The 24,489-nt window shown below is 38.2% G+C and overlaps 1 protein-coding gene across 7 annotated transcripts in view; it reads left to right on the top strand.

The window, feature by feature from the left end:
- The first annotated feature begins 3,432 nt into the window (after positions 1–3,432).
- LOC138029856 (muscleblind-like protein 3) overlaps positions 3,433–24,489 on the top strand; it is a 34,810-nt gene continuing 13,753 nt past the window's right edge. For 2 of the 7 annotated variants that reach the window (XM_068877671.1, XM_068877666.1), the window contains exons 1-8: positions 3,434–3,588; positions 7,012–7,228; positions 11,546–11,713; positions 12,658–12,792; positions 15,343–15,555; positions 17,556–17,600; positions 21,575–21,707; positions 22,753–22,802. In XM_068877671.1, coding sequence (XP_068733772.1) covers positions 3,536–3,588; positions 7,012–7,228; positions 11,546–11,713; positions 12,658–12,792; positions 15,343–15,555; positions 17,556–17,600; positions 21,575–21,707; positions 22,753–22,802 — 1,014 coding nt within the window. In that variant the 5' untranslated portion in view covers positions 3,434–3,535. Of the gene's footprint in view, positions 3,589–3,762; positions 3,998–5,341; positions 5,921–7,011; positions 7,229–11,545; positions 11,714–12,657; positions 12,793–15,342; positions 15,556–17,555; positions 17,601–21,574; positions 21,708–22,752; positions 22,803–23,754; positions 24,399–24,489 lie in introns of those variants that run through there. The other 5 variants (XM_068877672.1, XM_068877667.1, XM_068877673.1 and 2 more) reach the window with 5 other exon arrangements.

Below are 24,489 nucleotides of genomic sequence, written 5' to 3'. Positions count from 1 at the left end.
GTTATGAGTTGTTGAAGACCATAAACATCCGTGATAGTTAATAATTTGCGTGTATCGCTGTCAAACTGGGATGCGGCCATATTGCAATTTAGATCCCCTAAAAGGTAGAATTCAGTATTAAGGGAATCCAATTTCCCAATCAACTCTTCAAAAGGTGAAAATATACCAACAAGCGAATTAGGTGGTCTATACCACGTAGCAACAATAAATGATTTAGAGCGAGGTTTGCGTATTTCAATACAAAGGTTCTCAAGACTGTCCATGCAAAGATCGTTGCGCACCGTTGGCTGATCTAGAAAGGACTCATCCTTCAGGGTCTTGGCACTTGATCTCATGGTACATGATGAATGTTTTCTGAAAGATAAAAAAAGGTGCATTATTTTCCTTCAATCTTTATGTCCCCGTTTTTGCGCGGTTCTTTCCTCCTTCCAAATCCTTTTTATCTCAGTTTAATTCGATGATCTATAGTTTTTTCCTTTTTCTTTAATCACAGCCTCGTCTCTATTAGGCTCGATTTCCAGCCGTTTTGTGATTACGGTTAACATCCTCCTCCCAACGAACGGCTGGCATGGATCACTGGTACGCGTCGTTTGTCAATGACGTAGCACCCGTCGCAAGTGTACTTTGTACTTGGCAGGCATGCGACTTTCTGATTGGTGGAAAATACAATTGGCTGGACCAATGACCAGCCGTTTTGTGCACCCGCGTTCCTCCGCGCAAACAACGGCTGGTCACTGGTCCAGCCAATTTTATTTTCAACTTTGTAATTGGCAGGCAGGCAACTTTCTGATTGGTGGAAAATACAATTGTCTGGACCAGTGACCAGCCGTTGTGTGCGCGGAGGAACGCGGGCGCACAAAACGGCTGGTCAATCGAGTCTACGTCCCTTATAAAGGAGACTACAAACTAAGTAGCGATAATTTTTGGGAATACAAACAATTAACGCCATAAAGCGTCCCCTATTAAAACTTCAGTCCTGAAGCAAAGAATAACGCGTTACCCACACCAAAAATATAACGATACCCCTTATACTTACCTTATTGTTGGAAAGGAGTAGGAAATGCTTAGACTTAAAGGGGCATAAGGTGTTGGTTATGAAAATTGGGCGTGTTTCTAACTACGTGCATTTCTGCACATAAGAGGGGTGATCATGACGCACGTTTGTCTAAAATGAACATCACGCACACCATGCTTGCCTATATTTCATCATTCGCGCCTAACAGCGATGCATTACCCTTTTCCTTACATGTATAACTAAATGTTAGATTACATGGGTGCCCCTTTCAGTGTCGTTTAATAACAAAAGTGATATTTAGTGCGATAAACGCAATATTTGCTGCTACTGTGCAAATTCGAAACCGACGAGCTATTTAAGACAGTACCGCAAGCGTGCTCGTTCGCTATTCTTTGATTGCAATCACGTGATACGATGACCATGCTTGGTGCCAAAACATCAGAAATAGTAGCTTAAATTTTGCTTAAGTTTTGCATGATAATAATAGCTTCAAATTCCAAAAAGACTTCTTTCAGTTTCGCTACTGTTCTTAACACCAACATGGACGACTTGACGTTACGTGCAATCAAAGATTGTCTGAAGGGTAGTATCTAGTTGATGATCACAGTTAGATTTGTACTCAAAGCAGAGCCACATAAATTCAGCGGTCAGAGTAAAATGTGGACTCGAAGTGATGATTGTCCGGTCTTACGACAACGTGAGCGGAAGTCAGAGAGGAAAATGATTTCCGCTCAGGTTGTCGAAACGTCAGTCACAGCCACTTTCGTTCCATCGAGGTATGTAACTTCTGGGTTTAAACCATTTTCTATTAAATGAGTTGAGAAAGATAAATTAATGCGCCTTTCAATAACATGCGGACTCTCAAATTCAAAGGTCAACCGACAAATGCGTTTTTCGCTACCGTCAATCAAATGTTCGCCGGCTCCTACCAGCTTCCAACTATGTTGACTGAACTCTGTGAACGATCACATGGTTCATATGGGGTACAAAACTAGCACTTCTCATTACACTCTATTCACTTAAGTCTGTTGAAATCATGATAAGTGCTACACGGCCAATGTTTGTAAAAACGTAACCTTTCCTCCTTTGAACCCTAACCTCACAATAAGATTCGAATAAATCAAATTACACGTGGGGAAAATTAGTCGACCATACCTTTAAATTAATTAATTCTAATTTTCTTCACGAGTAATTCAATTAACTCGAATCTTATTGTAAGGCCTCAATTTACACTGTAGAGTCGTTCGTTCGCTACCACTGTACACTCACACGTCACTCATTACTGTTAATTCTGCCCTGCGGATCTCCTATTTTGCCTTTGCTGTTTTTTAAATCTTTGCCAGGTAGGAAGGTTTTTTACAATAGATACCTGGTTTATTTCCTCTCCGCAGTGCTAAAAAACCAAGACTGCTTACGCGATCTTAAGAACCGAATTCCCAAAATATAATAACAATGAGTTTATAGTTTTCAACATGACCTCCTCCTTCTCCCTTCTTCCTTCGTTTTTCTCTATCTGTTGTAAATTCCAAACTTGACAGAATTCGCAGATGTGTGTGTGTGTAATCAATAACACCTGTTTTAGAGCAAAGCAGGCGTATGATTTCGCCCCCGTTCCCATGGAAACACGAAGGCGACATGATCCCATGATTGCGTGATCTATGGCTAGTTTTTAAATGCCTGTTCTCATAATTATTGTGTTCAGTCTAGTTCACTTTAAATTAAAGACGAAATTTCAAGCAACAGGGCTTTTCTTTTCACGCAAAAGAACCGGAAGTGTTTTTGCGCGTCTTCATGCGTTTTCAGGTTAATTCCGTCGTTTGTAGTCGATAAGCCAGCAATTTGGCTACAATCTGTGTAGCGTTTCACTCCTACTATGATGTTTTAGCAACTGCTTCTGGGACGTGTAATAATCGTTATAAATTATGTTTACAGTTATATATTAAACTGCTATTTTGAATAAAAACTTGATTAGATCGGTTTACAATCGGAGTTAAAAGGAAACGCCATGTAAAGAGAATTTGACACTTGGCTTTGCGACGTTTCCGTTGTGGTTTTCCAAACAACAATTTACTAAGAATAACTCTGATTTTTCTCTTTTGCTTAAAGCGAAAAGGAAGCAGAGACAAACGGGTTTTTTTTATCGTCGTTTGTAGTAACTTCCAGCCGATTCGATTCGGGACTGCTTCTTTTCAATTTTTTCCTCTTGTCAGATGGTTAATTTAAATCCGTGCGGCATTGAACAACATTTGTATTTTTTTTTTTTTGACTAAATCTCAAAATGATTAAAGCTCCCACGGAATCAGGTAATTTGTTTTTTAAGACAATCATGCCTAAATAATCGATGATAGTCTTCGGGCGCGGCCCTTTTTCGCAAGCCGCAGAGAATGTGAATTCAAATGTTCGCGCATGCTCCGTGATAAAAAAAATTCTGTGCCTCAACGCTTGCATGCTTTTAAACGGCAGCCGAAAAAAACTTCCCAGCAGAAATTTCAACCACACTGTACTGATCCGCTGTTTAGAATGAATGGCCCATTTACGAAAGATGCATCCTTTATTCCTTTTGCTACTCAGAGGTTTGTAACAAATTGTCTCTTTCTCAGAAACACTAATTTTGTAAAGAAACAGTCAACGGGTTACACACGAAATTTTAACTCCGTCGTCTATGCCATGTGTGAGAACTTAGGACTCGCACAGAAAGATCCTTTTGTTTTACCCGAATCGCGAGAAATCATGTCTTGACCCGTTGCCTAACAGCGTTGGCGTTAAATTCAAAATTACATTTCAACAATTGGGGGGCATTGTAAGAGCCAAGAATATCTGCTTGTGTAAACTTTATGATATGCGTGGCAAGTCACGTCTTCACCAAGTTCAACGATTTACGCGCTTCGCTCGAACTATCTTCTCTGGAGCTTCATTTTAAAGGAATTTCTCAGCGGTGAATTAAAGTAACAGAAAAAGCCTGAAGTTATCACAGTGGAAGAGGTAAACTTGGTTCATGATATCAGATTTATCCTAACTATGTGATCATGTACAACGTACAAAGCTCCAACTGTGACGGCCAACGTTCACGAACTTTTTTCGGTAACAACTTCATAAACAACACTTTAAATCAAGAAGTATCAGAGGCGAAACATTTCGTACGACATAACTAGTAAGGAAACGTCACTAAAACAAAACAACTGTTTTATACAACTTATATAAACGTGCGTAAACTTCTCTCATAAACTCGCTATTCACTGACAGGAAGTGGCTGGTCCGTCTTCTTCTGGAACGCCGGTCGAATAAAAGAAAAAATCGCATCTATACACGTGGGTCTATAAGAAACCAGGTTTTAAAGCAAAAGTCTCTGTAAAACTAGTTTGGAGCGATTGCAGAATATTCGTCCACAAAGAAGCGTTTTGCCGAAGTGAACGATTCGCGTCGGATAGAGTGAATTGAGTAAGAATGACTGCTGCCGCAGTGCCGCGGTAGTTTATATTGACTTAATTTCTCTCACTCTGTCAAAACCTCTTAGTGATCAAGCGAAGCAAGACTGAAATTATCCGGCTGATTTCAATGTTACGTTTCGCAGAGCAACACAGTAGTTCTTCATTTGTAAGTTTCGAAAGGCTAGAGAATTTTAAACACGTAACGTCGACAACTCCTTTAATTTAGTTCCAGCGACTCACATTATTAAAGAATCTTTTCATCGCTGGAATTCTCTGTCTTTAGATACTTCTCGTGAGAGGAAAAGACTCGTGAACGAACTTGAGTAATCGTTGAGTGCTTGGTTATGCCTGGAATCGTTCCTCGTTTGACTCAAGGCCTTTAGAAACGTTGAGAGACTCGTTAAGTCTTATTTCAGGCCCTCAATAAGCGAACTTTGGTAAATTCTCACAGAAAGAAATTCTTTTAGTGTTTTAACTTTAAAAGCGTTGAATGTAAACTTGAATCGGCGTCATTTATCACTGATCAAGTTTCCGGTGGGAAGAAGTCCTTTGTGTCGGTTCGACAGAGCTGAAACAAGTGAAAGACCTGGCAACGAACGATAAATGTGCACATTAAAAAAAAAAGTACATCATTGTACTCATTGTTAAAGCCTGAAAATCTTTTGAAGCACGAAATCTGGAATTCTTCGGGAATCTGGTCAGTGATCTCATCTGATGATGTGATGATCAGATGTGATGTTGAACTAATTGTGATTTTTTTTTTATTATCATCAGTGTTAACCACAACGATTATAACTTTTTTTATTGTAAAAAGAAAATCTAAAGGAAAAAAATATCTGTTCTAGTACAAATGTCTATTCAGTTTTTGTTCGTGTTGCACTCGAAATCCTTGCACGAAAAGCAAGCAAGCAACGGGCAGTTTGGACAAGGAAGATTTGCGTGTGTTTTTTAAACTACTTTTAAGAGGCCCCGTTGAGGTATCGAAATATTAGTTAATTCTCTAGCTTATGCTGAAAACAACGAAACTATCAAAATTGCGCGTGAGTTGGCAATTGCTCGCTAGTTTATCTTTCATGGATCTCTTTCATGCAAACGGTTCTGGTCACGGAAGGCGTCGACCACAAACCCAACCTCTAAAATTGGTGACGTTTGCTGAAGAGGGTTTCGCCAGATTTTTTCATCTCAAACAGCCGAATATAGGCGTGCACGAGATTCTTGAAAACCAAAACTTGTCCGAGACTGTCTTGTCTCTTGTAGGGAATTAATGCATGGAAAAGTTTCAATTGTTATAATACCAAAACCACTGAAAAACTTTTGCCGCGATATCGAAATCGCGTCGTCGGAGTTCCGTCTAATCGCTATAAAGAGAGTTTAAAATTACTCCCACGATGGCAAACATGGTCACCACTGCACCCGGACGGAAATGCTGCCCTTCTTTGGTATTCGTTGAACAGCCAGCAATGATTTTCAGACGCAGGTGAACAAAGAAATGGATGAATCATCAATTAACCGGCAAATTGGTATTTGACCGATGGAAGCTATTGGCGCTCACGTACTAGCAGCATTCGAATCGCGAAACTCAATAACATTGGCCTTACTGGGAAGAATTTTTTAACGCATGGTTTTCTGACGGAACAAAAACGCCAAAATCAATCCCATAGAAGCTTGGAAAAAACGCATTACCTCCCACAGTGAAAATTGCTTCGGGCTTCGGTTTTTGTACATTTTTTTCTTTTCATAGAATGCACGAAACTGGAAATCACGCGAGCGATTTGCTTGGGGGAAGCGTGCTTTTTTCGCCCATCCGTAATGCTTAACTCTTTCATGAATCGTGTTGAATAATTTCCTATTGCTACATAAATGGAACCCACGCTTCTTGCAAAAGCTACGTATTCCAGTTCCGACATGTGTCCTACACACAAGCCTGGTGACAATGTATTTGAACGTCGCCGTAAGACTGACTCCATTAGAAACGCTTTGCATTTTTCTCTTTTGGTCCTTTGACAGGACAGCTGGAGACGATGAAAGCCGGTCGTTTAATGCGGTTTTGAGGCATTTGACAACTCGTTTTTACTTGTCCTCTCATGCGGAAAAGGAAACAAAAGCTCACCCCTTATTCAAATCACTCTTGGTGATGACGTCACCGCGAAGGCTCAGGACAAGGTGCACGATCCATCACGTACTCGCGTGATGCGTCACAAGCAAACAAGTCACGAGCATAGATACCAGCAAAACGATTAAAAATAATCGGCTTTATTTGGGTCATAAAGAAAAATCTCAACTATTCTTTGCATTTAAAGGTCATTTTCCTTGAGTTTTGCCTAAACGGAAAGAGAAATTAGGCTCGTCACATTGACCCTGACCTTACAAGTAATTGATGACTCATTGTTATGTAATTCGAGCCCGCGGTGTTTTGGTCGTATTGAGCATGCGCATTGCTGTGTTTCCAAATACGCCAAATACAAATTCCCCAAACTTCTCGAAATATCGGGAATCGCGTTCGCATTGCTAACTCTGGCGCATTTAAAAGAAAGTATTTCATTCATGATTTCCGCCTTTAATCGTTAGGTGCCTGCTCACTGACAAGGAGACTAGAGACATATTCGCTCCAAAGATGATAGTCCCCGTAATGGGCAAAGATCCAAGATGGTTACTTGTTGAGGTTTGCAGGGAATTTCAGCGTGGAACATGTTCGCGGACGGAGGATGAATGTCGTTTCGCACATCCACCGCCTCATGTGCTTATCCAAAATGGCAAAGTCACAGCTTGTTTCGACTCGTTGAAGGTACCTGCGTTTTTCTTTTTAAAGGACTGGTTTTATGGTGTCACGAATTTCCTGTGGTAAAGTAAAGGTTTCCGCGATTTTAGCCGCAGTCTTGGGACTTTACTTTGTTGGGAAAGATGTTCGAAAACTTGTTGCGTCGTTCAGCTTATTTTTACGACGCAACTATTTTCGCGGGCGTTTGACGTTTATGATTTCGTTAACGAGTTATGACAGCGCATTCTAAGTATCCCTCTTAATAATTCACTTTCCGTAATAATTTTTTCCTGGTAGGATTCATCGCTGTTTACAAAACTATATTTTTATTATGTAAGAAGAAATTCTCGGATTGCTTAAGGATGGCGCTGTTATGTGCAACCTCAGCATTTCAATACTTTAGGGAAACGCGCCGGGTTTCTGTCAAAACTACGTAAAACTTTGATTATAGGTCGTCTGAGTGCTTACGCTGGAGTTCTAAATTATATTTGTGGCTCTTTTGTTTAAGTCTACCAATATTTCGAACTTCAAACTGGTGGTAGACTATAAATCCAGGATTACGTCGCAGTTTGTTCTGTTATGCAATGTAGACGTCTTGTCAATTTGGAAAAAAAAAATTGCCATTTCGTTGGTGTAAATTCCAGATAAAACGTTGCGTGTTGTATTGCTTTCATGAAATGTATCTTGTATGCTCGGTTTCGTGACCGAATCGCAAGTTCACGATTTTTTTGCTGCACGAAATTTGCTATTTGCACAGCGATCACGTCAAGTTAGGGGATCTTTTTTGGCTTTTCGAAATCAAACTATCGGGTGAGGAATTTTTTTTTCTCAGTTCTATTTTGTTTTCATTTTGCGCGTTTTGAGACACGGACGCACACAGCCATACAGAGAATGTTCTTTGTTCTTCCTCCTCTGGGGTAGATCTCAAAAGAATAGAAATATTTGTCCATGGCCATTCTCGAAAGCCCCGGAATTGACAAAGATCATTTTGTACTAACATCAGCTTTCAGAGAAAACTTTGACTCCAAGTGAGTCCTGGTGTCGCTTGGCGAAATCAATCGCGTGTTCTTTCTTAAATTTATTTTCAAATGATCTCACGCGATTTTTTAATTTGCCAGATCACTTAATACTTCGTTCTTTAGGGATTTCAACATAGTTGAGTTCTTTGCGTGACAGGAGTTTACATTTGCAATGTTATCATAAATTCTTGGGCTTAAACAAAAGAAATTGAAATATTGATTAAGACTTCCGTTGGCTCTGCTCTTGGCCTTGTCATGAATTCTCTTGTGTTTCCGCGTGTGGGTATTACATATCAGAATTTTTTGCTGATTTAGTAATTTGCATATAACGTTGGGACAAAAGAAATAAAATTCGGTTCTTATGATAATTGTATGAATTTTGAGACATCTTGTACGAGTTTTGAATTTGATTTTTCAAGAATAGAAACCTTTTTAAGTGATGAAGATATTAATTAATTTTATTCTTTTCTGTATTCTTCAACTTGGAATGTAATATTCATTTAAAAAGCTACAGCTGCATTTTTTTAAGACATGACCTTCAGTAACGTATTTTTCATTTCCTTTCTTTATGAAACACATGTTGTGATGTATGACGTCTTTTCAAGATTCTTTAGTCAAACCCGTTTGGCTGGTTTTTGAAAGACAATTGGGAAAATTTGCCAAAATTTAGAAGCATCTTGTCATGGTTTCCGCATTCGTTATCTTTCAAGTGAAAAATTCTTGGAAAGGTGTGCTTCAAAAATTAAATTTCAAAAGTTTTATGCTCTATTGTTGGAGACATTTTGAATTCCCAATTTTTCAGCGTTTAGAACATGTTCCTTATAGTAGACTTAGTGTGAAAACACCAGCATTGTATGACCCCAATATTGTCTCCACCAGAAGGCAATTTGTTAAAAATGAACATCTTGCACATTGGGTAACAAATCTTCCTTAAGCTCCTGTGCTTAATTAGATAACCTTTAGTGATTTTCAAAAGCCTGCTTGCAAATTTATCTTCCCTTGTCTGAGTATCAAATGAAAATTTGCCTGAATTTTGAATCATTCAGCTCAAAGAAATTTTTTTTCAGAAAACGAAAAATCTTTTATTTGCGTGTGTTGTTGCCAAATCCTTTGTGTTAAAAAACTGCCGTGATATGTCCACTTGTAGTGATAAAAGAAGTTTTATTGTTTAAAGACATCGACATATTCATGTCGGAATGTTTTTACTGTGAAAAGGATGTAGTCCGAGCAGAATCGATAAAAAACAGGGACTATTATTGTTGGAGAGTAATTTTCTGGTGAGAGGTCAATCCTTAGACCAACAAATTCTGTGTTAAATAATTTTGACCCATGTTTAGGCAATGATCACTAAGTTTGTGTTTATTTTGCATACAAATTCTGGGAGTGCGCTGAGCTTTGCAAGAAGTACTAAATAGATAGGAAGTGGCCTGTGTTAAGTGTTCTGCTTTCTTCCGAGTTGGTACTTGGAATTTGGTCAGTAGACTGTTTTGACAGAACTTTAATCAGCCAGGCTTTAAAAGCTGTATTTATAATGTGAACTCCCTTGCCTTTTGTGTGTTCTCTTGACGTGTGAAAACCAACTGGATTGTTATCAGTACTTTACGTATTATCACTTAATAAAATAATCTGGCCTAAGGGTTGTCATGATGATTGTAGTCTGGTGGTCTGGTAGTCAGTTATTAGATGATTTTGACAGAGATTGAAAACCCACGTCTTTGACAGTGTAATAAGTTAATTCTTAACTAATTATTGTGTTTAAAATGATAAAAATAGACAATGTTGAGATGAAAAGTACCCTGAAGTTTGATTTCATTTGGTGTTGGTAGAATGTTGAAATTTGAAGTGTGCAGCTAGCAGGAGATTTTCTTACAATGCTCAGACAAATGTCTATGGGCTTACTGGGATTTTGGTAACTTTATACCTCCTGTAAAGACCCTGTAATTACAACTTGCCCTGAACAAAAGACATTGGTCTATTTATACCTATCTTTTGGGTACATCTGATCTCTAGCAAACCACATTCATTTATTATTGTATTGTTATTAAGTGCTTACGCTTTGATGCCTTTACAGGATTAACAACTTTAACTGTCATAAGGATCAGAATAAACCCTTTTAAGAACTTTTTTTCAAATTTCCACTTACCTTTTATTTTTGAGCAGAAGATACTTTACATGTAAGTGTAAAGTTTTTTAATAGTAGGTGCTTTAGAATTGGATCACAGGAAAAGTGCGTAAGAAACTGTTGTTTATGGGAAATAATCTTATAGAAAAGATTTGTTTGAGAACTCCTCTGAAAGCCTATGCTAAATCAGTTCTGTATTCGGAGACGTTTTCCTCAGTGGTGATCACTGTAAGGTTTCAAACAATCATAAATTGACATCCAGTGGTTTCAAGAAGAACCAATTATAGACGAAGAGCATTAGCTACTTCACTCAGAGAAGTCAGCTATTTTTTTCAAGGACCTGTTCACCTGGAGGTGGAAGACCCCGGGTGGGTGAGGTACCCCACCTCGGTGGGGTAAGCAATCTCTCTATACATTTTCTCTTTTTTTTATTGATTGTATTCCCTTGAGAGGTGGGGTACCCTACCGAGGTGGGTTGCCCGGTCAGCCAGGCCGGTTAACTTGCTTAGGTGGGGTGAGCTTTCTTCATGTGAATGCAGAAGGTGGGGTAGCCGCCTCACTGGGGTGATGTCTATTCGGGCATTTATCGTTAGTTTGAACATTTTGAAACTCCCCCTAGTGCCCCGGGGCTTTTAATATTGCATATTAAGGCTCACCTTTTTTTTTTACTACGGGAAGGCGGGGTACCTCATGTACATGGAGTCCCCCATCTCCATGTCAACAGGCCCTAAGTTAAGATAATTAAAGACAGATATTTTCAACCTAAAAGTATTAAAGAACTTGTTTTGGTTTTGGTTCTTTAAACTTTTCATGTGTTTGGTACTTGAGGGGTAAAGTTTGAGGGACACTTAAAATATAATTTTCTGTGTTTTATGGACACAAATGGATGTTAAAGTTAAGAGGACAATTTGAAGATGGCTTGTCAAAGTCCTTGTTCTTCTAAAATTAGCTTTATTTCATTGAGGTCATACCTTAGCATGTATTTGCAGTTTCTAATTCTCATTCAGTTGGGGTTTGTACCAGTAGCATACAGTGTACTCTGTAATACGTGTAGTCCAGTACTTGACCAATTGAGCTAATGGCTGAATTCATGTGACCAGTTGAACAAATGGGTGAATGATTAGTGCGTCGGTGCATAAAACAGTGTTTAAAACAGTTTAAGGATCGTATTATGCAAAGATTAAATTCACTCTTTAATTTTAGAGCCGGTGTCATCGTGACAAATGCAAGTATCTGCATCCTCCAAAACATATCAAGGCTCAAATGGAGAATAATGGTCGCTTTCTTCAACAACAGCAGCAACAGCAACTCGCTTTCCAGCAACAAGCTTTTGCACCCCTAGCACAGCAGATGTTAGCAAATCCATCTTTTGTAGGTGTTTCTATTAATTTTGTTATGTTCAATTGTGTTGAATTTGCTTTGATTCTTGGGGAGTTTTTCATGAAAAAGGAGAAATGTCATTCAGAGGAGCAGGCATGGTGCATTGTATAGCACATCACTCAATCCTCGGAGCCCCGCTGGGGGAGCATAAGGCACCGTATAGCACAGGCCTCCCACCAATGTTGCCCAGGTTCTGTCCCTGGACTTGAGGCCATTTGTGGGTTGAGTTTATTCTTAGTTTTATTAAAACTGAAAAAGAAAAAAACCATACGTGTGATAGTTATATCGGCCTCTAAAGTCAAAAAGCCGGTAGAGCTGTGAGTATGACCATTCAAGTACTGTCAGACAAAGGGGATAACATGAGGTGAAAAGATGTTTTATAGAGTTAGACAATTGGCTTTCTTATTGGTCCAGCCAGATGGACCAGAACAACAAAAAATGTACATGTAATTTTTATCTGCTCAGTGTGGTTACTACATTTATCTTTACTGTTCTCTACATGACATAGATGTCTGTTAAACTAACAGCTCTGCTTAGAAGCCATGGAGTGCTTGCTTTTTGCATGTGACACAGTTCTTCTTTTTTTATTTGAATAGAGAACTTATTGAATCCAGGGATTCACCTTAGAACTATACGATGTATGGATGCTATATTTAACTTAAAAAAAAATTTTGTTTTGCATAACTTTTCAGGGCTGTTAGACTAAGACATTTCTCTTAGCTGTAAATTCTCTTGCAATGTCAGTGCAAGGTGATTTGCAGAAAGTAGGGTAAAGTTCACCTTTCTTCAAGTGCGGCCTTGTAGTGTACCTGCAAACGTGCCTCCCAGTGTTGCTTGTGGTAACCACTTGTGCAACGTTTGGTGCATCTTGCAAGACAAGTTCCATAGCATAGTATAACAGTGCCTTTAATGTGCTTTGTTTTCTTTTATTCAAGATCCCCACATGGCCACTGAGTGTCCCCGCATCAAATGGAACATACCTTCAACATCCTGTGGCATTTCTTCCAGATGCAGCAGCTCTTGCAACTCCAACTCACTCTAGAAGACTAGACAAGTCTGATAAGCTTGAGGTCAGAATGGCTTTGAACGTTGTTTAACTTTGATTGTTTAATGAAACCATTTGTGGGGTAGTTAATTCTTATTTATGCAGACATAGGAAGTTAGATGAGATTAACCTGTCTCTTGAAGTGTCAATTTTCAGATGGCCGGTTACCCTGACCTTGCTGAGTCTGTTATTTTTAAAACTGTCCGGGCTCCAAGGTTAACACTAATTTTAGAGTCCTTAGAATGCTTGGGTGTTACATGTCTCTTGAAGTGTCAATTTTCAGATGGCCAGTTACCCTGACCTTTGCTAAGTCTGCTTATTTTTAAAACTGTCTGGGTTCCAAGGTTAACACTAATTTTAGAGTCCTTAGAATGCTTGGGTCCTTAGAATGCTTACATGTATGTGTAAGTGGGCAGTACATAAATTTGGGAAAGGTGAGAGTGAGGAAAGGTCGTTTGGAAGGGGGGTAGGGACATTAGATGTTAGCCAACAGGGATTCTAAGATGCAATCTCTGAAATGGGATACAGCCATCCTTTTAACACTATTAATTTTACACGTATTACACTGTGGATAGATTGACAGACAGACAAACAGACAAAAATTTGGTTTTATCAACGGAGTTGATAATGTAAATTGGCCACCGTACAGAGATTCTAAAAGCTGACGTTTCGAGCGTTAGCCCTTTTGTATACTACTTCCCCACCGACGCAGCACCACAGTTTCTTTAGAAACTACCCCTTCAGACAAACAGACATACAGGTGACCTTTTTGTTGTTTTCCTTTGGGGTAAACTGATTTGTTTTTTAATTGATTCTTATTATTAAATTGGTTGTATAAAATTAGAATAATAAGGAGCAGTTAAAAAAACCTAAGTGCCTAGAGCTGTAATGAAAATCCTCTTTGAACAGATTTTAATTGGAAAAAAATTTCTGAGGCCCATTTACATAGAGAAAAGTTGTCCCAGGTAGAAGGGTCACTTGCCTACCCAAGCTACCCTGGGTGAGCCAATTTTTCGTACATTTCCTTATAAAATGCTGTGAACCATTTAAAGGAGAAAAAATAGTTGGCTTGGCTAAAAAGGTGACCCGGCTAGCCGAGTCGCCCGTTCTCAATGGTAAGGTCACCCTCCCAGCCTGGCCAACACGTTTTCATGGAAACACTTTGGCTCACCTAGGCGGGTCATATTGGTCAAGGCAAGATGATGAGAGCATGCATGAACGCTGTCTTCCTAGTCTCCTGACGATCGAAACTGAGGTGGGCAGCTCTTGACTCAAGCAAAAGGGTAAATTATTTTCTCATATAAATGCTCGCTAAAGTTGACTTGGAGGGCGAACCTCTTACATGGGACAAATTTCTCCATATAAGCAGGGCTTAAGTTGTTTTACACCACATTGCCACATTGCATCTAGGAAAGCTAAGGGAGAGCTCATTTTGATTATAACGTTTATGCTGAAAGGATACACATTTCCAGGAATGAAATTGATGAGATGCATGATTGCTCACATTGGATCAACATCATGAAGTGTTCCTTGAAGTCTAGGAGTACACCAGGCGTCGGTTGTTCAAAAAGTGGATAACGCCATCCATCGAAAAAATCACTATCCAGCGAATAAACACTAACGAAACGAATAGGCCATTTTCAAGTTTGTCTGCCTTCTCTTCAAAGCGAGTCTAAGTGCGAAGTTTTTGTGATGGCAATAATTACCATCACAAAAACTAATTATTAGTTCTACTTTACATATGAATGAAAACCAATTTTCATAAGAAAAACTTTGCACTTAGACTGGCTTTGAAGAGGAGGAAGACATGAACTCGAATATGGCCTATTGAGTTATCCAGTGGACAGTGCTAATAACCCTTCGAACAACTGGGGCCAGGTGTTTAAAAGAGTTAATGTTAGGGGTTCTGTTATAATTCTAAGGTAATCGTTTTGTAGCTGTTTTTTTATTATTGAGGAGTCTGGTCAACCACTTTGTGGCATTTGTTGTCTATATTTTAGACACAAGTGATGTTAAATTTGAGGAGAGGGTATGAGGACACTTAGTGATGCTTAAATCAAAGTCAGCATGCTTCTCATAACTTGTAACCATCTGTTGAGTAGGGCACTGATTTCTGTGGTGTGGTGGTCTAAAAACGTTTTGCTCTGTATGAGGCATGTGTAAGTGAAAGCAACCAGTAACCCATTGACTACTGACATAAGCACAATTGACCTTAGAGCGTGTAACTTGCAACTCGTTTCCTTGGAACAAAGATGGTTATTTGAGGACACCAATTTTATGCCCAAATATGGACAAAAAAAGAATGGAAGCTGCACTCGCAGGAAAATGTATGAGCTACGTTACATCCAAATAAGGCCATTTTTTAACTCAAACCCCAGCTCTGAACCAGAGTTTAATGCTTCAAGGTCATGAGCGATTTCTTAAAACATAAAATGTCTAAAAATCCAACATTTTGGAGTAGTCATGACTCCATTATCAATAAAAAATGTAAACAGTTCGTTTGACTTTTCTCTCGGATTTGACACTTGTATATTCAGTTACCCTTATCACGTTTGGTAAATTTTGGTTTTCTTAGGTCTGCCGAGAGTTTCAGAGAGGTTTGTGCTCAAGAGAAGAGTGCAGGTATGCACATCCTCCAGGGCATGTTGCTGTCGACAGTTCTGATGGGATGATCACTGTCTGTATGGATTTTATGAAGGGGAGATGTCAGAGGGACACATGTCGGTATTTTCACCCACCAGGGCATCTTCAAGGGAGAGTAAGAGCTGCCCAGCAACAGACCTTACCGGTTAGTTGCATGTATTGCATTGCATTGCATTGCATTGCATTGCTTGACTTTAAAAGCAATGCATGCAGTTATTGTTTTGAATTAATGTAGTACACCATAAGCGCATGCCTGACCATTAACTAAATGAACAATCAAAAGTCAAATGAATAGACCTTTTTGCAGATACGGTGGCCATTTTGATTTCTATTGTTTCAAAAGACATTATGGGATGCTCAGGGGGCAAATTAATATGTATTTGCCCCCTGGGCATCCCATCTTCATCCCATTGAATTAAAGATTTTTTTGGTTTTTGATGAAGGGGGGGGGGGGGGGGTGGCAGAGTAGCTGCAAAAAAACCTTGGAACATTAAGAGAACATTCAAAAATGACACAGAAATGACATGAAGGTGGAGAATCCTTCCAAGGTTTTAAAGCATGTTAAGATCTTGTTGTTAACTTTTTTAAATATAATTGTTTTGCCTGTTAAATGGCATGATGTGACAGCCATGCTGTTGTCCCAGACAACAGAGAGTACTTACAGTTTGCGGGAAAAATAGGAGTTGACTTAGCAAAGGCTCGAACTGTATTGTTCAGGAATTTAGGGTGGTTAGGGGTCCAGGTGATTTCCAGAAATTACTGTCAGCTGATTAGTCAATGATGAAGTTTCATATGGCAAGAAATAAATTCCGAATACATACATTATTTTGTACATAAATCATGTTGTATTTTTTTTTTTTTTCTTTTTTTTTTGTTTAATGTATCCACATTTATTAGTTTACATGTTAATTTTAAACTACACATAGGAGTTATATATCGAAACTACGCTACCTATCTATGATAAACACAGAACATCCAAAACTACACTACACCTCTAAGCTATACGCACTATACACAATCAACATATTACAATACTACGTGTTGTAAATCATGTTGTATCTTAAGGTAATCAAAGTGTGTGCGTGTTTTAAAAGCTCTGAAAAATTGTGATGGTTCTGAAATTTTATTTAAAGAAGTGGCTATTATAAGCGCTTTAAGTCCTTAGATTAAAATGGGAAATTAATACTAAAAAAGCAGTTTTTTTTAAGTGTTTGTATTCTGTTCTTCGAAGTATTTATGAAAGATTAATATTATTATTAATTGAAAATGTCTTTGATAACCCTGCACCATAACATAAACATAATTGCACGATTATCATAAATTAATGATAAATTCTTCAAAGCAGCACAAAGGCTTTGCCTTGCTTAATAACCAGAGCTGCTTTAAAGAACAATGACGCTAGAGAATTTTTGTTGTTGCTTGCATGCTTTAGCTTATTAAGGATAAAGTACCAACGATCTAAGGTCTCTGCCAACATTCAGAAGGTGTGTATTTTGTTGTCGCTTGTGAAGTGGATTACTTAAAAGAGAAAAATGCGTATGAAGAAAAAATCGTTCTGTGTTCCTTGAGTAACTACTCTCTCACGTAATTCCTTCCATAAACAAGAGTCTAATAAATTATTTTAGCTCATACTTTGGCAATGACCTTGGTCAATTTTTAGAACAATTAACAAATCGAAAGTGGTTTGGCGTTGTTTGTACTCTTATCAACAATGATGTTGGTCATCACAGTGGTCAAAATGTTGTGGACTCACGAAGCTGTGCCTCAACCCATATGTGACATAAAGTCCTTGGAACCTGGAACACACTTTTGAAAGCCAAACTCTCTCATTACTTGTACAGTCTCCCTGACCAAATGGATATGTTCGCATAATGTACACCATATAAAGTCAAATTGAGCACTGTGATTTCACACGTGCTAAGGTGTTGGCAGCTGTAAGATAGATCGTTGGTACAGAAACTAATTGACCATGTGATGTGGTCTTTGATCATGCATGGGGCTCATTTTTGTAGCTAGCAATTTGCATAAATCATGACTTGCATTTTGCTTGTCTCTTTTCATGTGCTGCTGCCGGCGCTTTCATGATGCTGCTGCTGGCATTTGCGGCTCATACCTTTTGTGCTTGCACAACGCCTGCTGTCTTAGCTGGAGGGGAGCCGCAAGAGGCCCCATGACACTTTTCCAGAACTGGTACTTAACTGCCCTTTGCTATTCTTGTAACAAGCACGCATTTTTTTTGTTATAGATGCACAGTTAATGCAATGACGACAGGGCTCCAAGCTTGTATATGCCTTCATATTATTGTTTTTCTTTGCCAGAATTGAAACAATAATATTTATTGCTTTCAAAAAAACACTATTGCCATTTCATCCTTTTTGTTAGATTTAACTCTTTTATCCCTGAAGCAGCCCCCACTGATGATTAAAATCTGTAATTCTGTAATACAACCTTTCTCTTCAATACCAGAAGTCAAAAAAACTATGCCACCAATCTCATTCAAATAATTGTCGCACTTTGTTATTCCTTTGCAAGTGTGTTTCATTCTTAATTTGGAGCAATTAAATTAAATTAATTAAACTTGTTTGAATTTTGCCCATGCCAATAAGGATTAACAGTAGGGCGCATAAAGGATAAAACAAGTCCCTTGTCTATATGCAGTAGAAGAGATCAAGTGTGAGTTGTGTCAAAGTGAGTCTCAATAATAATCTGTTGCAAGCAATGGTGTTAATGCAGAAATGGACTGATTAAGAGACCACCATTTTCATGGCTCATTTTTTTTGCACCAGAAGAAGTTATAGTAGTAGACCTGCGAATGCAGACATATTTCGGGCAGTCACAAGCGGTGAGTAAAACACAGCTAAATTTTTTCCCTGGTCTCCTTCTTTTGACTTCAAAGTAGTCGTCTCTTGGAAATAAATGCACTCTCTTTCCGCTTTGAAATGGCATGTTAACCTGGTGATAATATGTTTGGTATATCGCAGAGAAAAAATATTATTTTCTGTGTGAGCACTTGTATGGTCAACTGTGTTTCTGGTCACACTTCACTGAATTCAGCTGACAGTGAACAAATATGGCATGATACATGTATTTGTGTTCACTCTTATTCATTGAACTCTAAATCATTGCTAATAGATAAATACGCATTTTATTGGTTTTTGGAAACCGTATTAAGTCTAGACTAAACAGAGAAAGCAAAAAATGAAAAGTCTGTAATAAAATCTCTGGGTGTGAGAAATACTGTGCATGTCATTGCACGACAGTGTCCCTTAAACTCTGAAAAACTTTCATATTGTATTGTTTTTGAAAGAAAGGCTGTTGAATCTCTCTATTGATTGGACCTGGAAACTATTCTTCTCTATAAATTAGTGATTAGCTTGGAACATGTGGCATCATGGCAGAATATCCTTTTGCCATTTTCCTGGTTTTCTGTTGGTTAGTACAATGAAATAGCAATGGAAACTGAAACGAATTCAACCCTTAATCATATGAACAAATGTATCTATTAAGAGGAATTGGGACAAACATTTATGATTGGTTTTTCTTTGTGTTTAAGGGAACAGGCAAACTTGACAAAAGTAAATGTTGGGGAAGCTTTTGAGTTAGGAGGCCGTCACCTCTTTATTTTCCTTTCAAAGCGTTGGTCAGTTGCAGTACTTCAGTAGAAGTATTTTGGGCAGTAGGCTAAGTGTTTACAGAATCTTTCAAACTAGAGGACAGAAAATTGGCCTTATCATGGTTTTGGCTGTCATTTGACGGGTAGGCAAAGTGTTTTAAAGAATTTGTAGCGTTTATATGGGGATTCGATGTCAAAAAATTTTCGTTAAATGCTAGTTCTAAAAAAATTATGAATCGCGAACTGAAGGTACAGGGTAAAGGATTATACAGACCAATTTTTAGGGACTAGCCTTCATTAAAAGCTGCGTGGTAGCGTTTTCGATTTTTCCATACACTTGTCTGTAATTGTTACTGAAAATTCGTGGGAAAAAATTACAGACAAATATACGGAAAAATTGAAAACACTGCCGGGCAACTTCTGTAAAAGGTTAGTGCCTAAAATTTGTTCTGCATAATCTTTTGCCCTGTACCTTCAGTTCTCAATTCATAAGTTTTTCGGAACTAGCATTTAACAAAACTTATTTGACATCGGATCCCCGTATAAACACTACAAATTCTTTATGCTTTGCCTACCTGTCAAAATGGCGGTCAAAACCGCGATAAGGCCTATTAAGTCTCAGCAAAGCTAACTCAGAAAGCCAATAATCTCTTGACACCCTATGGCCTGAAAAGAGGCCAAAAATAATGTAAAATTATGCTGTGACTCTTGAAGGGATCATCATTTCTTTATCACAAATTCATTGTCTTTCTTGTTTGCAATGATATTACTGATGTGATTATGACCCAAATAATTTTACATATTTTGAAGCTTGGAGCCCTGGCTTCTTAACAATTTTCTTTCTTTTATCTTAACTTGTGTGAATGGTAGGTATACGTGTTTTAATTTGATAAGAAACCCTCTGTATTCAGTGACATTCAAAACAACAACTTAAACAGACAAGAGGAAGATGCCTGCCTTCAGTTGATTTTGTGCGGTTGAGTCAGGAGGAACTGTTCGACTGTAATATGTTGTCTGCTGTTGAGGGGCGTTTACTTTTGGAAATAACTCCTTGAAAAGCTAACTTGCCAGTGTTGCACAATTTCCTCTGGTAGTTTCATCATTATGACATTATTCAGTCACACTCACTGAATAGGTGTATGTTGAATGTTTGCACAGTTTATGTAGATTTGGACATAGTTCGTTGCTACTCTGGTTATAAGAAATTTGATTGGAGCTCAGTTAAAAGATTACAATTGAAAGACCCAACACTTTAACACTGTCCAGTGTCTCCATCAGGGGTGACCAAAGTCATTGTAACAGTCCTTTTATATGCTACCAATTTGCTAAAAAAAGCAAGGGGTGGCGGTGGGTGTAATAGTAAACATTTAATGACTGGTCCGGAGGGAAACAGTTATTTTGTTTCCCGAGAATCTCAATGTTTCCCGGAGGTGCAGCCAAGGGAAACATTGTGATTCAAGTGAAAGAAAATGAACCTGTTTCCCGAGGGACCAGTCATTAAGTGATTTGTTATAATTATAGTGCAAAAATAAAAATGTGCAACGGCAACAGCAACGGCGGTTGTTGGTCAACATTCGTGGGTAACAGTGCACTGTTACCCTCTGATGTCATAGATTTTGCACTGTTGCCCACTCAGAGACTTTTGGCGAGAAACAGTTTTATTGTTAGATGTCATGTGACCTCGAAGTAACCAATGAGAGTGCATGCTGCTGGGGGAAAAACTCAGCTATATAACAGTAATTATCAGTGTCCTTTTCTTTTAATAAGATTCAAATAGCTGCCAGGTAAAAGGCCGCTTGCTATAACTTTGAATCACCCGCGATGAAGGAACTAGACAGGAGTGTTGAAAGTGTGGGTCTTTATTTGAATTGTAACTTCTTAAAGCTACATTCAAATTTATTGTAACCACCGTGGCATCAAACTACATTGTTGTACACTGTATGTCTGACTGTCAAAGTGAGTGTCAACTTGCATGGGGCTGGTTGCTCAAAGCCTGATTAGCGCGAACCGTTGGTTAAGAGGTATCAAAGCCTATAGGTTTGCAAAATTGTATTTAACGCTGGTTAGCGTTAACCATGCTTCGAAGAACCCGGGCATGGTTGCAATGTGAACTGTCACTTTTGCTATGTAGATTTGTTGTTGGATTGCCTTTTTTCGAAGAGTCTATGTTGAAATATAATCGTTTAGTGTATGTAGCACAGACATGTGTATGCACAACTTCTTTTGGTTTATGTGGCCAGTGCAGCCCAGTGGTTAGGAAGCTTGCCTCGAAATCCGGATTTCCCGGGTTCAAGATCCGTTCTGACCTCTGGTTGAATTTGTTCCTGGTAGTCCTCCGGCCAGTTGGGAATCTTAACAGTAGCTGTTGTTGTTCTTCTTCTTCTGTTCTGTCATTTCGTTGATTGTGTTTCATTGGCCCTGAAAAGCCTCTTTGGGGAGTGGTCAATTTGAGTATGTCTTGTATTGTACTATTGTATTGTTAGGTGATCTCTCAAGCCCACTGTGCCAACAGTTACTGTTTGAAGGCTAAAGCAATATAATTTGTTTGCAGAACTTTGGTGAACCTTTCAAGAAGCAAACTGCATTGGAAGTACCTCTAGTTATGCCAGCAGCCAGTGCAGCAACAGCTCTTCAGTCCTTTAATCAACCTCTAGGACTGCAGTTTGCATCTCTCATACCTACTAGTAAGTAGAAGTTTCGACATCATACAAGAAGAAAAGAAGTTCACCCCTGCATTATAAACACTTTGTTCTTAATGAGGCCTTCCACAGGAAGGCAAGTGATTTGAAACTCAAAATTTCACAGGAATTTAATAACAGTGGCTTAAAGGCAGTGCAAAACTTTGAAAGTGTGCATGACAAACATTGAAGACATCTAATGCTAATTCAGTATGTACAGGAACTTGTATGAACACAAGTGCTTTTTGTGTTTTACGGGCACAATAGACCATTTTACAGTTCTGTGCTCAGTTACCAGGCCTTTGTTTAAAAGCCAGGCTGGAGTTGACCTTGCTTTGATACAAACCTCATTGCTTTTCTTATGTAAATCATGTTGTTGTAATGCTAATGGATTTCAATTTACATAAGAAAAGCAGTGAGGTTTGAATCAAAGCAAGGTCAACTCCAGCCTCGCCTGTATTCAAAGGCCTGGTAACTGAGCACAGAACTGTACAATGGTCTATTGATGTTTTGAAAGTTTTCAAAATTATGGCTCGTGCTAGTTAAGCACTTTTAACCCTCTGGAGTGAACTTAAATCACAGAATACATGAGCAAGTTCATTTGATTTATTATATGCTCTATACTCCACAAGATTACTCCATTGCTTTGTTTTCCTAGCAACTTCTGTAATAATAATAATAATAATAATAATAATAATAATAATAATAATAATAATAATAATAATAATGATGATGATGATGATGATGATGATGAGAAAGGTTCTTGATACATAATCTAAGGAGAAGAGATCATGTGGATCCCTTGGTCATAAGTTATGACCTGTTTCCTAAGGTTTTTATAGCGGCAAAGATCAGCCTGTGAAGGTGGAAATAATAATAATAATAATAATAATAATAATAATAATAATAATAATAATAATAATAATAATAATAATAATAATAATTTGAGCATCCATTAACTGTCACTCTGAAGGTCATAACTCAAGTTTTGGTCTGAGGTTGCCTGTGTCACAGTTGTTGAATAAATTTCATCATTTCCTTTGTTTTTCAGTGCCCTTACTCGCTCCAGGCTTACCACTAGTTCAAACGCAAGTTCCTCAGGTAATTACTTTGGACACTTCAATTTATCCATTTTTGGGCCTTGAATCATGCAGACTCTAAAGTTCTTATCCTGTATCATGATTCAGTTCTTGAAATTAAGAAACAAAAAATCCAGGTTGTCCCTGTTTCAAAAGCCAGGCAACCAAAGCCGTGAATTTGGTTGCCCTTTAGCAAACCCCTACGATTAAATGCGCATTGTGTCGAGATGCAATCACGTAGCGATTGAGCTTGAATATCCGATAGTTCTTACTGTGCGATTTGGCATTTTAAAAATGGTCTTTATTGCATGTTTGTGATATTGCCTTTAGCAGTTTCCTATGTGACAAGAAGGATTATTGTTTTATAAAAACTACAGATATTCAAAACACGGGAAATGCTCAGCAGTTGCAAATTAAATTTATTATCATGTACTTCACAGTACTATCGTATATTGACAATAGAAAACCGACTAGGGAGTCGGGTGCTGCTTATAGGATAAATTCCAGGCTTTGTACCCGTCTTGAAAACCCTTAAATTTCAAGAGTACATTTTCAAGGCCTTGAGAGTCCTTGAAAATCTCTCTTATTTTCACACACATATGTTATGGAAAATGAGCAAGAATTGCACTGTCAGACTATTTCCATGGGTACATTCTTCGATGTAATTAAAAAAGAGGTCCTTGAAATTTTTTTTTTTGGTCTGAAAAAGTGTATGAACCCTGAAAATCATTTTGACTGGGTTGTCCGTTGTTTTTTCCTTGGGCAACCAGGCTTTTAATTTTACCCAAAAACTGGCTGTCTGGTAAACTTTCTGGTCATTTTGTACCACTGCTACAAGAGTGGTTAACGCTGACCCACCGTTTCTGTAGTATGTGTAGTGTCATGTGCACTGAACAGAGTCGATGGCAGGAAAAGACAAATTCTTTAGAACTTCAGGGTTTGCATGTCAATGAAGGGCTCTATTAATTTTGTAGTTTCAGAAAATATCCATACCCTAACCACAGAGGAAATTGGATGGGGCTTTTGTTACCCTCAGAAAATCCCAAGGACATAGGGTAATAAGTTACATTACTTTTTGGGGCTTAAGTGAACGTGCAGGACTTTTTGCTACCTTAACTGTAGAATGCTTGGCACTCTCAAAAAGTTAACTTCATTTCATGTGGTAATTAGGCAGTATATGTGGGATAGCATATCATTGTAAACTTAACTGAGCTGAAACTGGGTGTGATGAGAAATAGTCACTCAAAAACCAAATGCTTGAAATCCTGTCTTTAAAAATGTTTTAAACACCAGAATACTCATCCAAAGAAAAAGAGGATTTTGGGAGTCTTGAATAATATCCCTCTATGGTAGAGATATTGATATTTTCTTAAACTATGCAATGATGAAACTCTTTTATTTGAAGTTCAAGAGTGCTTTTGTAATCACATTAGGTATTTATTCATGAGGTACATACATCTGCTTGGTTGAATGTGACACTTGTTCTTCCTCATGGATTAAGTCTAATTTCTCATTCCTCTTTGATTTCCCACTTGTTATTAGTGGCAACTGATCATAGCAATTTGCTTAGTTTGTAGAAAGCATGATTATGAAAAATAAATTTCTTTGAAAGCTCTGCTTTCTTGCCTGGCAGTATAGTATGCACTAAAGATTGCCCTGGTTTTGTTTAAAAATTTCTATTCTTGAGAGTTGCCATATAGGATTCACAG

The sequence above is a fragment of the Montipora capricornis genome, chromosome 13 (assembly GCF_036669925.1).
Source record: "Montipora capricornis isolate CH-2021 chromosome 13, ASM3666992v2, whole genome shotgun sequence".
In the NCBI taxonomy this organism is placed as follows: Eukaryota; Metazoa; Cnidaria; class Anthozoa; order Scleractinia; family Acroporidae; genus Montipora; species Montipora capricornis.
Note: the sequence above shows the minus strand (reverse complement) of the source record. Positions and strands in the feature narration are given on the sequence as shown.